The following is an 18,482-nucleotide window of genomic DNA, read 5'->3' on the forward strand; positions in this document are numbered from 1 at the left end:
TCTTTTCTTCCCGTCCTTTCCCCACTCTGTTCTTTGAAAATGCTCTTCCTGTTCCTTCCCTCACTTCTTTCGGGTGCTTGTTCAAATATCACAGCAGTGACGTTCTCCCTAATGACCTTACTATGGGTTCACCCTCTGCCCCCTCCCCACACTCAATCCTCCCTTTCCCTGCCTTATTCTTCCCCACGGCCTTATTTCCACCTAACGGAGTTACTAGCTAAAATAAAAGATGCCCAGTTAAATTTGAATTTCAGATAAATAACAAATAATTTTTAGCATAAGTATGTCCCGAATATTGCATGGGATATACTGATACTAAAAAATTATTTGCCATTTATCTGAAATTCAAATTTAACTGAGCATTCTGTATTTTTCTTTGCCAAATCTGGTAACCCTGCCATCTAATATGCCATCTATTTTCCTTATTTGTTCATTGTCTAGCTCCACCACTCCCCTTCCCCCCAAACTTGGCCCTTTGAATCAAAATTCAATGAAGGCAAGTGTTTTTAGTCTATTTTGGTCATTGCTGGATCCCCAGCAGCTAAAACAGTAACTCCCAAGTAACAGACGCTCAATAGTCATTGAATGAATGAATAAAGAAAGTGATCACACTCAGTCTGACCGTCTCCAGCCGCTGAAGTATCTTTGAATTGCTATGGTTGTTTGAAAGTCGTTTCTTAAATCGGTCCCACTCTTGTTGCCCCTCTAGATTCTGAGTATTTTTATTTCAACAGAAGCGCAGAGGTTGAATTCTTGCTGTAGGATCCTGTCTATCAAAATGGGGAGAGAAAGGGAGGCGAGGGAGCCCCAATGAGGAGAGCGTGGTGCTTTGGAAGCACAAACACAGCTGGCTAGTTGATGGCTATGCGACTGGGATTCTCCAGGGTTTACTGGTCTTAAGGTTTCCTGCATTTCACTGGTGGGGGGCTGGGAGTGTGTGTGTGTCTATCTCTTCTAATTAATTGCATTTTCTTCTGTCTGGCTTAGTTTTGCATTTTCGGTGTGGATGAGTCATTTGTTACTTCCCTTTTGCCTTTTTAAAAAACACACACCTTTTCCCCTGTGCATTGTTGCTTCTCCCACGCACATCACAGCAGCCCCGCAAACACCATTACTAACTGGCCCCCGGATGAACCTGGGGTAGGCTGGGGGCTGGGGGCTTCTCGATTGTTTGGTGTCCGAACATGCTGCCTGTATGATACTGCAGGGTAGGCTCTGGAATCACAGACGTCAGACACTGGACAGCAAAGGAGTCCTTTCTCCACTGCAACCCAACCCCACTGCAAAATTTCTTTGGAACAACATAAGCTTCTGGAAATTCCCTACGGAAAACACAAGTCTATTATAAACACAAAGGGAAACTGCTCGGAGAAATTTTACCAAAATTATCTAACAGCTCCCAACTTTTGAATTAAAACATACAGAAAATTCACCGAGTTTTCCATCTCTCCCCCACTTGGACAAGTGCACCCCTGCTGTTCTGATCTGGAAAAGAAAACAGCCCCAAACTCTGCGATTTTACTCTCAAATACGACAAAACTTGCATCCAACGTGTCTTTGCCTCATGGAATCCCCCAACCAATGAATGGAAGTGTTGCCGTCCCAGAGAGAGCTTTCCAGAAAGAGCTCCTCTCTCCCACGGCTGGAGCAGTGAGTATGAAAAGCTGCTTTTAGCGATATATTTGTCATTGCCTAGAGATCTAGCACGTACTGACGGCTTACGGGGCTGCAAACGTGACATCACCCCGCCACTTCTTTTGCTGCTTAAGCAAATCCTTCCAGCGATAAAGTCCAGCTCACAGCTCTCCACTCAGTTTGGGAAACGCACCACCCCAAGAAATACGCCTTTTCTGTGCCAGGCACCCGGTCTGCAGTTCTAAAAAGCAGCAGCCAGCGGCGAGGGACACGCGGAACCGTAACTCCATCTTTGAATGAGCCTGTTACTTACCCTGCATCTGTCTGCTGTCTGCTGAGTAAGGAAGGCACGGCTCACATTTCTGGCTTTCATTTTCTTCCATTGTCCCTGCCTACGGCCCAGGCCCTTCGCTGGTCTTTAAACTTCAGAGCGCAGTTCTGAAAAAGCTCCCAGAAAGCGCCTGGAAGGGGGCCCGGGGGTGGGGAGGAGGGGACGGTGCGAAACCCCACCCCAAACTACTCTCCACTTCGGTACAAAGTCTCTCTCGCCGGGGAAAACTGCATTCCAGCGCCGGGCCTCCCGCGTCCCCCAGCGCGCGCGTCCCCGCGTCCGTCCGTCCGTCCGCCCGCCCGCGGGCCGGGCCCCCGAGGAACGCGGGCTGTGCCCCGGCCAGCCCCGCGCCGCGCGCTCCCGTCGGCCCCAACAGGTGATGCGCTCTCCTGCCCGGGACCCGCACGGCCTGTGGCCCTTGCCACCAACTGCGGCGACTCCGCAGCCTAGGAAGGAAAACATTTCCCAGGATCGCCGGCAGGAGCCTTTGCTGGAAGCCGGTTCTCCCGTCTCTTTAATCTCAGACACAGAATCAGCCTCCCCAATAGGCTGATATCCAGAGAAATAAACAGCCGACTGCGGAACGTCCCAAATTTCAGTGAAATCCCATTTTAAAAGGACAATGAGAAAGACAGGGTATATGCTGAAGGTTCTTGAGTAAACACTTCCCAGCACCAACTGTTTTAGAGCTTGATTAACAGACACAAAGAGGCAGCTGACTTTTCACGCAATCAATTTCAATGTCTTCAGCTGGACTTCTAAAAGTTTGTACTCCTTTCCCTACACTTTCTCGACTCTTCTTCCTCTCCCCAACACACACACACACACACACACACACACACACACTCGTTGATCACAAATCTGAAAAGTAAACTAGTAAAATCAACCTTTTGAATCTCTCCAGTTAATTACTTTAAAATATTTGAATGGATTCAATGCTTTTCTTTGGAAGGGACAGAGTTACATCCAACTTACTCATTCTCCCTTTAAACTACCTACAAATATTTATTTTGTTCTTTACCCAGTCCTTGAAACACTGGCAAATTTCCCAGAAAGTGAAAAGAGGAGGCACAGTATCCACACACACACACAAAAAAAATACGGGAAAATAATCTGAGCAATGTGGGTGCTGCTGTTTCAGATATGGACAAGTAACACACTCACTGGTAGGGAGAGCGTGATATTTTAATCTATAGGAACCCCATCATTTTGGGGGGTGGGGAACACAGTGGTCAGGCCGCTCACCATAACTTGACCCAGTTTACAGGTCATTCAGGCAAGGTTTTAAATTTAGATGAAGAATGTGTACAGAACAATGGCTGGCCTATCCTCCAGATTCTGACCTTGAGTCACCTGTGTGCTTTGGCAGCGTGGGGGACATATTTTGGCCATTTAGGCGAAAAAAGATTCAGAAGGCTGTAAAGGACAAAGAAAAGTCATCCTGCCGGGAAGTGAGCTCAAGTCACATCAGGAAGGGAAGAAGAGACCCCTCAACTCCTAAAAGAATTTTTCTTGAAACCCAAGAAGTGGTAGATCATCCAGAAAGTTAAAGCCAAGCCTGGTAGCACGAAGGCAGGCAGTTGGGTTTGAAGGGGCAGGTAACTCAAGGACTCCATGACTTTGCAACAGAATGACCTGGTAATCTTGCTTTAAGGAGGAACTAATCTTAAACAGTTTCTGTACTGGTGGCCTGCGGCAAAAGCCAGACGAATCTCCTTTTAACCTGACTATTTCCTTGGGTACAAAGTGCTTATGAAGGAGGGATCTGTGTTCAGGCCCCCAGGTCCAGATTATCTGGATCCTTGTATAGATGTTGTGTATTTGTCTTCAGATGATTCACGCCAGAAAGGATGGGGGCGGGGTAGACGGGGAGAGACAGCAACTCTGCAGCACCAGATCATCAGCCTAAACCTGACGTCCCTGGGCTTTGGGCTCGGACACCAACCCGACTTGATGTGGCGTGTGAAGAGCCTGCTCCTGGCACTTGCTACCTGTCACTTGACACAGTACAGAGGCAAAGGAGAGTACAGGGCCCCAGGATGAAGGAGACAGCAAGGCACCTACAATGGCGGTCCTCAACAACCAACAGCACCCTGCCCTACCTGGGGCCCTTCCAGACTAGCTCAATCCAGGCAGAAAAGATTCATTTTGAGATGCAGATTATGCCTGCCTGGGGCTGTTTGGAAAGTGTGAGAGCAGATGAGCTCCTCTTGCTGATTCCCGGATAAGCAAGATGGGGGCAGCTCTCCCAACCGTCTTGAGCTCTGCTTAGTTTCCTGGCAGCCCAAGGAACTCCCTTGGGGGACCACGTGTCTTAGCTGATCGAACGCTCCCCTCCCCCAAAGCAAAGCAGACTGCTGCCTCTGTAGACATTCCTCGAAGCAGAATTCTCTGGGGAACGCACAAAAGAAAAAGGCATTAGCAGTGAAGATCATTAACATAAATCATTAAGGACCACGAAATTTAGACATATTTACAGTAAAACATGTTCTCCTGGAGTCAAACTTTCTGACCATTCTATGGGGAAAAGCTTCTTCTCTACTCATTACTGGCCCTTTGTTCCTCCTCCTTGAGAACAGGAACTGGAAACACTTTGAGAGGCTCTGTGTTAATGCCATGGCACTATTCTATACATCTCTCCCCAAAACACACAGCCCTTACTAAGAACTTTTCGTTGATTGTCAGTTTCTCTGAGAGGGGTCTCTGGAAAACAGTAACTGTATTCTACAATCTACATTAGCCTAGTAATTCATATCTTCATGAAACACACTATTATTGTCACTGCCGTTACTGTGGAGATGTTCTTTCTGGAAGAAACACTATTTGAACTAGATGTATACAAGGCTTTTCAGTTTAATTTAATTTCTGGATTAAAAAATTGCTAGGACAAACCAATCTGCCTACTGCCAGACTTTGAAATTTGCTGTGAAAGGCGTAAGGAAAGCGGGAAGAACTTGACATGTGATTTTCTCGCAGTCACATAGAGAGCTACAAGAGGTTACCAGCAGGCTACATTTTCAACTCCATTTCCGTTAACCAGGAAGGGTGCAAGACGATTTCTTGGTTAATGGCTCCAAATGTTGGCAATTCATGACTCAAAATGAGCTAAGACACAGAGAAGTGTCATTTAGAAGGAAAGATGGGACTTCCCTGGCAGTCCAGTGTTTAAGGCTCCATGCTTCCAACGCAGGGGACGCGGGTTCGATCCCTGGTTGGGGAACTAAGATCCCACATCCCGCGTGGCATGGCCAAAAAAAAAAAAAAAAAAAATCATATCATCTGAATAAAGACAATTTAAAAATAAATAAAATAAAAGGAAAGACAACTGATGAGATAAAAGAGTGATGTAAGGGCAAATGGTGATTTTGCACTCAGAGCAAACCTATGACTCAACTGGGCCATTACTGGTTGTGATAATAGAACTTCAACAGGCATTGCCATGCTGGGCATTAATCACAAAAATCATAAAGTGTTGTGTATGACTTCTCGGCAGGCCTATTTAATTACAGGGCTGAGGAAAGCATGTCAACTTCCTTTGTGTAAGTTTTTCAAGAGAGAAATCATGGCTAGAATCAAGCATTTGTGGAATTGTGCTGCTATGTTTCAATTTTTGTTTTCTTTTCTTTCTTTTTTTTTAACTTTAAACCCTATTAAGAACATGAGAGCTTAAAATATGACATTGGGACACAAAAGAAATAATTAATGCTGGGCAAAGTCATAAAATATAATTTTCCAAGGCATTGATAACTGTGAAAGTCAAACAAAACAAAGTGAAAAACAAGCAACAATGTTTCAACCAGAGACCTCATGTCTGATGCGTCACCCACCTCCTTTTCTAAAGGACACACTGTTGTGTGTCACTCTGTAAGTCAGAAGTAAAGGACTTTTGACAACTGGGAAAACATTTGCTTAAGTGGGTGATCTGGTGAATGAAATGCAGGATCTTCAATCCTACTGTTGCCAGCTGTGTGTCAGCTGGGTAGGGTGACTGTATACTTAAATATAAACCAGAGCACTTGTGATAGGGAAAGGGGACACCATTAATAATGACAACAGGACACGATGCAGAAACTGTGACTGTCCCTGGCAAACCAGCACAGATGGTCACTCACGTGTAGTCCAAGATAAGCCCTACGTACTCCTCTGGTTTCCAAATACAAAATGAACATAATAATGCTGCTTGAGTTTCCCAACACAGACCTCATTAAGAGAAACTTAAGCATTAGTTAAAGGTGTGAACCTCACCTCTGTATTACAAGCCCCACCAACAATTTCACATCAAGAAACACAAATTCTACAATACGATATTCTGTATGATTCATCCATCAAAACAGAATTTTCCTTTCTGTGTTTAGGGCAAACATCTCACAGATGGGACCAGGTAAGCATTTATAGCTCCAGCATCTCTCCACAGAATAACCAACCTTCCTTACAGTTCTTAAAATCCCAGTTGCTCCAAAGAGACCCTGCTGGCCAAGGAGAAGGGAGGTGGCCAAGAGCCCCCCGCTCCACTCAAATCTCTCTATTCCGATGTCCTGGAACTTTCCTCCCCTACGTCATAACAAATTCCTCATGCGTTTATAAACATGAGCCACACTTCGATCCAATGTGTTAATGCTTTAAGCAGATTTGCTTTCTTTTCAAAAGAATCCATTGATGTTAGTTTTTATTGGGGTTTCTTTTTATCTCTTTTAAGTTGCTAGATACAGGAGAGCACAGACCTCTGCAAAACACTGCAGCTAAGCTGCCATGTGTACAGCACGTCCGGGAGGAGCTCTCACGGGGTCACCGCAGACCCAGTCTGGATCCCAGGTGGCAGCTTTTAAGTGAAAACTGCAACTTGTATATGATCACGCCTTTTCTCCCAGAGTGAACTAAACCACGACAGAGTCCACAGAATTCCTAAAGGCCCAGGATGGAATCCACGGGAATGTGAGAACTTCCACAGACGTAAGCACCCTGCTGGCTTCCTCGCTTTTCCCAGTGGTACCATTATGAACCCTTTCAGTATGGAGTATTTGGTGAGGCCTCACTGGAAAGGGACTTTACTGGCCTATTTCTGCTTTTGGGCTTCTCCACATGGCCTCCCTCGAAAGCTGCAGTGAGCTGTCGGGGGTCGGGGTGGGGGGGAACAAGAACTAAGGGAAGCCAATCACAGAGCCAGAAGACTGGGATCCTGCGGTTCCCTTCTCCCCACTGGCCTCCGCCATTCTGCAGATGAGCAAACTGAGGCCCGGAGCGTTAATGCCAGTAAGGGTCCTATCTCTCCTGTACCCTGGTCAGCCTTCGCCCTGTTAAACTTGATGAATACTTAGGATCTTTTTTTGTTTGTTTGTTTTAATTTTTATTGGAGTATAGTCAATTTACATTGTTGTGTTAGTTTCAGGTGTACAGCGAAGTGAGTCAGTTATACATATACATATATCCACTCTTTTTTAGATTCTTTTCCCATATAGGGCATTACAGAGTATTGAGTAGTGTTCCCTGTGCTAGACAGTAGGTCCTTATTAGTTATCTACTTTATATATAGTAGTGTGTACATGTCAATCCCAATCTCCCAATTTATCCCTCCCCCCTACTTAGGATCTTTTATCCTCTTTTCTCACGGCCACCCTAGGGGGTCTCTCAATTATTCTAATTCCTTTTGCTCTACTGAAATGAAGAATCAGGTCAGGGTTGGTAAAGGGGAGGTTATACCCAGCTTCTAAAATCCCTCTCCCCTCAACTGTAGAATTGGGTCTGGTATTATTCGGGGAGCACTGCTGTACAAGCCACGCGGCATCAGGCATGGCGTCCTCTCTGCTCATTGAGACCTGGTGCGTGCTTTGTGTGTGCCAGCCGGTGTGCTGGTTCTGTACCGCCATGGACCGTCCCAGGTGGGCAGGGCTTCCCTGAGGAGGCGAGGCTGGGACCAGCCATCAGAGATGCCGGAGAGGAGCCTGGACATGGTCAGTAGGGGAAAGAGCCCGTGAGATGAGCTGCGGGAGGCGTGGCCAGGAAGGCACACCTGTACAGTACAGTGGTGGGGTGTGGGGCCCTGAGAGCCTGCCCTGGAGGTGACCTTGATTCAGCAGAAACCAGGTCTACAGACGTGCGTCTTGGGGCCCTAAGGGGAGGGGATGGTCCTTACTGCTCCCTCCCCTGAGCCTCTGCTCTCCTCCACCCCTGCCTCTAGAACTCGGAGCTCCTCACCTTTCCTACCAGGGCAGAGGAACCCATTTCAAACTGGACTGATGGTCTCCATATGCCTCAGTGCCAAGTAAGCGCTCAACTAGACTTTGTTTCAATAATGCATCTAGACTTGTTTTTTCAGTTTTCTCATCAGTTCTTAGCTTTGGTGAGTAACAGCCACAAACTTTATTTGTAAGAGAGCCACCGACAGCAGAGAATGGAAAGGTCAGTGCAAACACACGGCCCTTCGGTTCCCGCGAGGTGGGGGGGGAGGGGAGGGGGGAGAGGACGCGGCGGGGGGGGGCGACAGGGGCGCGCCGTGACGCCGGAATGGCCCGGAGCTGGCCGAGTTCACCCCGCACGTGGAGTGCGGCGCTGCAGATGCTGCAAGGGCGCGGGGTGCTCCTAGGACGGGGGCTGCCCCGGGGGTGCGATGGGGTGCGGGACGCTGCAGCAGCCCCGCCCCGCCCCGAGCCTCAGCCCTCCAGCTTATTCACCCTCTAGTTTTATGGTCAATTCCTGAAAACCAATCATGTGCTTCAGAACTTAAGTAGTTTTACAGCGATTTCATTTTTCTCTCCCCCAACCCGGCCCCTAGAATTTAAGAAGCGGGGAGAACTTCTGTTTCTTGCAGATGGGAAAAACAGTTTTAATAATGAAGGACCGACCTAATTTTGGGGGCCAAGTGGGTTGGTGGGGTGCTGAAATTGGGGAGGGAGATGAAGACCTCCGGCCTTTACCAACCACTCCGCGGCTCAGCTTCTCTGCCTTCCAGCCGTGGGGGTGGGGGGGGTGGGGGGGGGTGGGGGGGCGGAATTTTGTGTTCATCCCCATGTGCTTAAATTCGACGTTTCCCAGGTTATGCTGTTTTGTTATTGAAACATACCTTTTTGCAAACTTTACGTTCTCTGGAGTGGACAGGGTTGGGATCATAATTAGAAGTTGAGCCAGGTTTTCCATAACACTATATTAGGAGTCTAATCTGTGTACCATGATTGATTTCATAAAAATAAAAGGAATGAAATGATAACAGGTAGTTTCTACCTGGTCCCTCACATATACACATCCGCCATTCAACACACCCACAGCCAATATGCATAAGAACCCCAGGACTCTGATAAATGACAAACTGGTGTGTACAGTGAAAAGGGGACCAGCAAAGCAATTTCCAGGCTTGCCCAGCTCACAAGCACCTTCTGAGGAAGGCACTGGGGAAGCTTCTCTATGCCACCCCCAAGCCTGACCTTGGTCCAGCCACTAGGGATCAGCACCCTGATGGGAGAGCCTGGTGGGAGAGCTCAGATGCTCTGGGCTGGGGAGGGGTTAAGAGACCCAGTCAGGTCTTCCCTCTTCTTTCTTACAGAATTTGAATATGAGCCATATAGAAAAGAGATGGTTTGCCCAGGACTTTGGGTGTTCCCAGGATGCGGAAATTCGGGGCTTAAAACCTGGGAAGTCCCAGGGAACTTGGGTTGAGTTAGTCACCCCAGATGCAAGCATATGGTGGGTGAAAAGCTGAGACCCATAAACGGAGACGTTAGCAGGCAAAAGCCATGGACGAGAGAGAGAGAGAGAGAGAGAGAGAGAGAGAGAGAAGAGAGAAGGGAGAAATAAAGAGTAAGCAGGGACTCCCCTGGTGGTCCAGTGGTTAAGACTCTGCACTTCCAATGCAGGGGGCGCGGGTTTGATCCCTGGTCAGGGAACTAAGATCCCACATGCCACGCGGCCAAAAAAAAAAAGAAAAAAGAGTAAGCAGCAGCCACAGGAAACAAAGACCAGGTAGGCATGAAACAGCTGTACGAGGACATGGACAGATCCCTGTTGGTTTCCCAGAGTTGCTGTCATCCTCATCCTCGTGTAGCTACTGCTGTACCTAATAAATGTCAAAGAACCATGTCCAACTGCTCAGGATGCCTGGCAAAGCCATTCCCTAATCTTCCTCCCTCCTCAAACCAGCCTATGTGTAGTTCTATCTGTCATCTAAACAGGTCTCACCTGTGAAAATCAGGACAACCAAGTGAAGAGTTTACTGAATCACTTCCGAAATAAAATAATATAAATATGGTTTGGTACATCTTCAACACACACACTTTCTTTGTCCTATCTTTTTAAAGATTTAAGTTGCCCTTGGTTGCAAGTTCTTACACTAAAAGATTTATTTCAAGAGGTTCCCCAAATTCTAAAGGTAAATTTATATAGACTGGATTGAGGAAAAGAACAAAACCTACGAAAAGCAAACAGTGGGGACTTCCCTGGTGGTGCAGTGTTTAAGAATCCGCCTGCCAATGCAGGGGACACGGGTTCGAGCCCTGGTCCAGGAAGATCCCACATGCTGCGGAGCAACTAAGCACGTGCGCCACAACTACTGAGCCTGCGCTCTAGAGCCCGTGAGCCACAACTCCTGAGCCTGCATGCTGCAACTACTGAACCCGCACACCTAGAGCCTGTGCTCTGCAACAAGAGAAGCCACCGTAATGAGAAGCCTGCGCACTGCAACGAAGAGTAGCCCCCGCTCTTCACAACTAGAGAAAGCCCACGCGCAGCAACAAAGACCCAATGCAGCCAAAGATAAATAAATAAATAAATAAATAAATAAATAAATAAACTTATGAAAAAAAGAAAAAGGAAACAGTGAAAGTTACCTTGTTTAAGGCAGTATTTGTAAAAGTTCAGCCATTTATTTTCTGCAACCAAATTTTCACATTATATTAGTATGGACTTTATATTGACTCACTTAAAAAGATTAAGCTTTTTCGGTCAGCTCTACCCACCACCAGAGCCTCCCATCAAGCCTCTTAGTTAGCCTCAACCACCAGAGGGCAGACAGCAGAAGCAAGAAAAACTACAATCCTGCAGCCTGTGGACCAAAAACCACAGTTACAGAAAGATAGACAAGATGAAAAGGCAGAGGGCTATGTACCAGATGAAGGAACAAGAAAAAACCCCAGAAAAACAACTAAATGAAGTGGAGATAGGCAACCTTCCAGAAAAAGAATTCAGAATAATGATAGTGAAGATGATCCAGGACCTCGGAATAAGAATGGAGGCAAAGATTGAGAAGATGCAAGAAATGATTAACAAAGACCTAGAAGAATTAAAGAGCAAACAAACAGAGATGACCAATACAATAACTGAAATGAAAACTACACTAGAAGGAATCAATAGCAGAATAACTGAGGCAGAAGAACGGATAAGTGACTTGGAAGACAGAATGGTGGAATTCACTGCTGCGGAACAGACTAAAGAAAAAAGAATGAAAAGAAATGAAGACAGCCTAAGAGACCTCTGGGACAACATTAAACGCAACAACATTCGCATTATAGGGGTCCCAGAGGGAGAAGAGAGAGAGAAAGGACCAGAGAAAATATTTGAAGAGATTATAGTCGAAAACTTCCCTAACATGGGAAAGGAAATAGCCACCCAAGTCCAGGAAGTGCAGAGAGTCCCATACAGGATAAACCCAAGGAGAAACACGCCGAGACACATAGTAATCAAAGTGGCAAAAATTAAAGACAAAGAAAAATTATTGAAAGCAGCAAGGGAAAAACGACAAATAACATACAAGGGAACTCCCATAAGGTTAACAGCTGATTTCTCAGCAGAGACTCTACAAGCCAGAAGGGAGTGGCATGATATACTTAAAGTGATGAAAGGGAAGAACCTACAACCAATATTACTCTACCCGGCAAGGATCTCATTTAGATTTGATGGAGAAATCAAAAGCTTTACAGACAAGCAAAAGCTAAGAGAATTCAGCACCACCAAACCAGCTCTACAACAAATGCTAAAGGAACTTCTCTAAGTGGGAAACACAACAGAAGAAAAGGGCCTACAAAAACAAACCCAAAACAATTAAGAAAATGGTCATAGGAACATACATATTGATAATTACCTTAAACGTGAATGGATTAAATGCCCCAACCAAAAGACATAGACTGGCTGAATGGATACAAAAACAAGACCCATATATATGCTGTCTAAAAGAGACCCACTTCAGACCTAGGGACACATACAGACTGAAAGTGAGGGGATGGAAAAAGATATTCCATGCAAATGGAAATCAAAAGAAAGCTGGAGTAGCTATACTTATATCAGATAAAATAGACTTTAAAATAAAGACTGTTACAAGAGACAAGGAAGGACACTACATAATGATCAAGGGATCAATCCAAGAAGAAGATATAAAAATTGTAAATATTTATGCACCCAACATAGGAACACCTCAATACACAAGGCAACTGCTAACAGTTATAAAAGAGGAAATCGACAGTAACACAATAATAGTGGGGGACGTTAACACCTCACTTACACCAATGGACAGATCATCCAAAATGAAAATAAATAAGGAAACAGAAGCTTTAAATGACACAATAGACCAGTTAGATTTAATTGATATATATAGGACATTCCATCCAAAAACATCAGATTACACGTTCTTCTCAAGTGTGCACGGAACATTCTCCAGGATAGATCACATCTTGGGTCACAAATCAAGCCTCAGTAAATTTAAGAAAATTGAAATCATATCAAGCATCTTTTCTGACCACAACGCTATGAGAATAGAAATGAATTACAGGGGAAAAAATGTAAAAAAGACAAACACATGGAGGCTAAACAATACGTTACTAAATAACTAAGAGATCACTGAAGAAATCAAAGAGGAAATCAAAAAATACCTAGACACAAATGACAATGAAAACACGACGACCCAAAACCTATGGGATGCAGCAAAAGTAGTTCTAAGAGGGAACTTTATAGCTATACAAGCCTATCTCAAGAAACGAGAAAAATCTCAAGTAAACAATCTAAACTTACACCCAAAGAAACTAGAGAAAGAAGAACAAACAAAACCCAAAGTTAGCAGAAGGAAAGAAATCATAAAGATCAGAGCACAAATAAATGAAATAGAAACAAAGAAAACAATAGCAAAGATCAATAAAACTAAAAGTTGGTTCTTTGAGAAGATAAACAAAATTGATAAGCCATTAGCCAGACTCATCAAGAAAAAGAGGGAGAGGACTCAAATCAAGAAAATCAGAAATGAAAAAGGAGAAGTTACAAGAGACACCACAGAAATACAAAGCATCCTAAGAGACTACTACAAGCAACTTTATGCCAATAAAATGGACAACCTGGAAGAAATGGACAAATTTTTAGAAAGGTATAACCTTCCAAGACTGAACCAGGAAGAAACAGAAAATATGAACAGACCAATCACAAGTAATGAAATTGAAACTGTGATTAAAAATCTTCCAACAAACAAAAGTCCAGGACCAGATGGCTTCACAGGTGAATTCTATCAAACATTTAGAGAAGAGCTAACACCTATCCTTCTCAAACTCTTCCAAAAAATTGCAGAGGAAGGAACACTCCCAAACTCATTCTATGAGGCCACCATCACCCTGATACCAAAACCAGACAAAGACACTACAAAAAAAGAAAATTACAGACCAATATCACTGATGAATATAGATGCACAAATCCTCAACAAAATACTAGCAAACAGAATCCAACAACACATTAAAAGGATCATACACCACGATCAAGTGGGATTTATGCCAGGGATGCAAGGATTCTTCAATATACGCAAATCAATCAATGTGATACACCATATTAACAAATTGAAGAATAAAAACCATATGATCATCTCAATAGATGCAGAAAAAGTTTTTGACAAAATTCAACACCCATTTATGATAAAAACTCTCCAGAAAGTGGGCATAAAGGGAACCTACCTCAACATAATAAAGTCCATATATGACAAACCCACAGCAAACATCATTCTCAATGGTGAAAAACTGAAAGCATTTCCTCTAAGATCACGAACGAGAAAAGGATGTCCACTCTCACCATTATTATTCAACATAGTTCTGGAAGTCCTAGCCACGGCAATCAGAGAAGAAAAAGAAATAAAAGGAATACAAATTGGAAAAGAAGAAGTAAAACTGTCACTATTTGCGGATGACATGATACTATACATAGAGAATCCTAAAGATGCTACCAGAAAACTCCTAGAGCTAATTAATGAATATGGTAAAGTAGCAGGATACAAAATGAATGCACAGAAATCTCTTGCATTTCTATACACTAATGACGAAAAATCTGAAAGAGAAATTATGGAAACACTCCCATTTACCATTGCAACAAAAAGAATAAAATACCTAGGAATAAATCTACCTAAGGAGACAAAAGACCTGTATGCAAAAAACTATAAGACACTGATGAAAGAAATTAAAGATGATACCAACAGATGGAGAGATATACCATGTTCTTGGATTGGAAGAATCAACATTGTGAAAATGAGTATACTACCCAAAGCAATCTACAGATTCAATGCAATCCCTATCAAATTACCAATGGCATTTTTTACGGAGCTAGAACAAATCATCCTAAAATTTGTATGGAATCACAAAAGACCCCGAATAGCCAAAGCAGTCTTGAGGGAAAAAAATGGAGCTGGAGGAATCAGACTCCCTGACTTCAGACTATACTACAAAGCTACAGTAATCAAGACAATATGGTACTGGCACCAAAACAGAAACATAGATCAATGGAACAAGATAGAAACCCAGAGATTAACCCACGCACCTATGGTCAACTAATCTATGACAAAGGAGGCAAAGATATACAATGGAGAAAAGACTGTCTCTTCAATAAGTGGTGCTGGGAAAACTGGACAACTACATGTAAAAGAATGAAATTAGAATACTCCCTAACACCATACACAAAAATAAACTCCAAATGGATTAGAGACCTAAATGTAAGACTGGACACTATAAAACTCTTAGAGGAAAACATAGGAAGAACACTCTTTGACATAAATCACAGCAAGATTTTTTTTGATCCACCTCCTAGAGTAATGGAAATAAAAACAGAAATAAACAAATGGGACCTAATGAAACTTCAAAGCTTTTGCACAGCAAAGGAAACCATAAACAAGACGAAAAGACAACCCTCAGAATGGGAGAAAATATTTGCAAACGAATCAACGGACAAAGGATTAATCTCCAAAATACATAAACAGCTCATTCAGCTCAATATTAAAGAAACAAACACCCCAATCCAAAAATGGGCAGAAGACCTAAATAGACATTTCTCCAAAGAAGACATACAGACGGCCACGAAGCACATGAAAAGATTCTCAACATCACTAATTATTAGAGAAATGCAAATCGAAACTACAATGAGGTATCACCTCACTCCTGTTAGAATGGGCATCATCAGAAAATCTACAAACAACAAATGCTGGAGAGGGTGTGGAGAAAAGGGAACCCTCTTGCACTGCTGGTGGGAATGTAAATTGATACAGCCACTATGGAGAACAATATGGAGGTTCCTTAAAAAACTAAAAATAGAATTACCATATGACCCAGCAATCCCACTACTGGGCATATACCCAGAGAAAACCGTAATTCAAAAAGACACATGCACCCGAATGTTCATTGCAGCACTATTTACAATAGCCAGGTCATGGAAGCAACCTAAATGCCCATCAACAGACGAATGGATAAAGAAGTTGTGGTACATATATACAATGGAATATTACTCAGCCATAAAAAGGAACGAAATTGAGTCATTTGTTGAGAAGTGGATGGATCTAGAGACTGTCATACAGAGTGAAGTAAGTCAGAAAGAGAAAAACAAACATCGCATATTAATGCATGTATGTGGAACCTAGAAAAATGGTACAGATGAGCCAGTTTGCAGGGCAGAAGTTGAGACACAGATGTAGAGAATGGACATATGGACACCAAGGGGGGAAAACTGCAGTGTGGTGGGGATGGCGGTGTGCTGAATTGGGCGATTGGGATTGACATGTATACACTGATGTGTATAAAATTGATGCCTAATAAGAACCTGCAGTATTAAAAAAAAAAAAAAAAAAAGATTAAGCTTTTTCTCATCTATAATATTGTTAAAAGTATGGGTTTGATAAATAATTATATATTTTCTTACATATAGTAGAGTAGACACATAACTGGTTTTTGAAAATAAAATGTTTTGTTTGTGTAACTCTTAAAAGTGCCTCATAAGACACTGCAGTGTGGAGTACTGGTTTAGGTTAAAGGTGACCAATCCATCCATGGCATCATTCATTCATACCATCATTTGTTCAAGAAGTTATCAAGCACTACTTTGCCATTGGTGCATGTTAAGGATGGAGGAATTGATAAGACAAGCCATAGATTTGTGAATGTTTATCACATCGCACAGTATTTATTTGCTCATATGTGAGCCTCTGTCATGAGATTGTAAGGTCTCAAAGGAGTGAGAAAGCTTTAGATCATTTTTGAATCCCCAGCTCGTACCACAGCCCTTGGCCCACTGAGACACTGAGAAAATGTTTTGCATGGTGGGATCAATGAAGGAATGATGATACCACGTAGACTAAGAAGATAATATCTATGTTGACTTAATTAGAGAAAGATGAGACGATTTCTAGTAAAGATATAAACCAGGGGCATGGAAGGAGGAGCAACCATATTTGTTAAGAACAGGAAAGATGGGCGAGAGGGTGCCATGTGGTCTCAAAGAATAAATAGTGTCACCAGGCGAATCTCTGGGGAAAGAGCATTTCAACTCAGGGAACCCAAGTGCAACAGCCAACGCCTTGAGAGCATGAGTTGTGGGGTATGTGTTAGGGGGTATGAGGAGTAGGGGATGGTGACAAATAACGGCTGAAAATGAAGACGTTTTAAAAAATTAATGGTGGGCAGAAGACCCAAATAGACATTTTTTTCAAAGAAGATATAAAGATGGCCAACAGGTACATGAAAAGACGCTCAACATCACTAGTCATCAGGGAAATTCAAACCAAAATCACAGTGAGATCTCTCACACCTGTCAGAATGGCTATCATCAAAAAGACAACAAATAATAAATGTTGGCAAGGACGTGGAGAAAAGGGAACCCCTTTGCACTGTTGCTGGGAATATAAGTTGGTGCAGCCACTGTGGAAAACAGCATGTCTGTTCCTCAAGAAACTAAATATAGAAGCACCATATGATCCAGCAACCCCACTCCTGGGTATATATCCGAAGAAAACAAAAACACTAATTCGAAAAGATACATGCACCCCAATGTTCATAGCAGCATTATTTATAACAGCCAAGACATGGAAGCAACAAAAGTGTCCATCATTACATGTAGGGATAAAGAAGATACGGTATATATACACAATGGAATGTTACTCAACTATAAAAAAAATGAAATAATGCCATTTGCAGCAACATGGATGGACCTGGAGGGTATTACTCTTAGTCAAGTAAGTCAGACAGAGAAAGACAAATATTGTATATTTTCACTTATATGTGGAATCTAAAACATAAAACAAATGAATGAATATAACAAAACAGAAGCAGATTCATAGATACAGAGAATAAACTAGTGGTTACCCATGGGGAGGAAGGGGGAGGGTCAAGATAGTGGAAGGGGATTAAGGGGTACAAACTACTAGGTATAAAATAAATAAGACACAGCACAGGATGTAATCTACAGCGCAGGGAATATAGTCAATATTTTATAATAATTTTAAATGGATATAATCTATAAAAATATCAAATCATTATAGTACACCTGAAACTAATATAACATTGTAAATCAACTATAGTTCAATTTTTTTTTAATTTTTAAAAAATAAAAAATTGATGATGGGGATGGGGATTGGCAGAAGATTGATAAAATAAGTAAGGGCCATTTTGAGGGTTCTTGCATTTCAAAGGAGAAGTTTAAATTGTAATCTGTAGGCCATGATGGGTGAATGGACCAAATCTGTGCTTTAGAAAGTGATTCTTTTGGCACAATGGAGGCTGTATTGCATGGAGTGGCGGGGAGGCGGGAGATGAGCAGCAGGGCAGTTAGTTAGGAGCTACAATAAATGAACCGTTTCATGGTGTGTCTGCTGGAGTCATGGGCAATGTCTCTCTGTTACCCCTTCCTGCCTTCTCTGCGTATTTGTTCACAAGAGCACATGCTCTGCGATCTGCCCACCCTGATTTAAATATTCTCCCAAGGAAAAGCTCATCCACTTCACACAAGTCTGAGTCACTATGACACAGAAATTACGTAGACCAGCATATACGTTTATCCAATAAGAAAAAAAAAAATCAACAGCAATAAGTGTGGCCTGGTGAACAAAAAATCCAAAGATAACAAAACAGAGGCAGGAAACTAGTAATCAACAAAGTGCTGTTTTATTCAGGTTCTCAATTTACACAGAAGCAAATTCATGCTCACTCTTGAGCTGTGTGATCTTGGATGAGTGGTTTTGTTTGTTTGTTTGCTTGTTTTTAATAAAGCTGATTTGCCTTTTTAAAATAATTTTTTTCCTAAATTTATTTATTTG

The 18,482-nt window shown here is 42.9% G+C and overlaps 1 protein-coding gene across 6 annotated transcripts in view; it reads right to left on the reverse strand.

The window, feature by feature from the left end:
* The window catches only part of KIAA1217 (KIAA1217 ortholog), a 328,796-nt gene extending 326,413 nt beyond the window's left edge, over positions 1-2,383 (reverse strand). Inside the window, exon 1 of one of the 6 annotated variants that reach the window (XM_057544720.1) lies at positions 1,949-2,383. In XM_057544720.1, coding sequence (XP_057400703.1) covers positions 1,949-2,018 — 70 coding nt within the window. In that variant the 5' untranslated portion in view covers positions 2,019-2,383. The remainder of the gene's footprint in view (positions 1-1,948) is intronic. The other 5 variants (XM_057544718.1, XM_057544719.1, XM_057544716.1 and 2 more) reach the window with 5 other exon arrangements.
* Between the last annotated feature and the right edge of the window lie 16,099 nt (positions 2,384-18,482).

This window comes from Balaenoptera acutorostrata, chromosome 3, assembly GCF_949987535.1.
Source record: "Balaenoptera acutorostrata chromosome 3, mBalAcu1.1, whole genome shotgun sequence".
NCBI lineage: Eukaryota > Metazoa > Chordata > Mammalia > Artiodactyla > Balaenopteridae > Balaenoptera > Balaenoptera acutorostrata.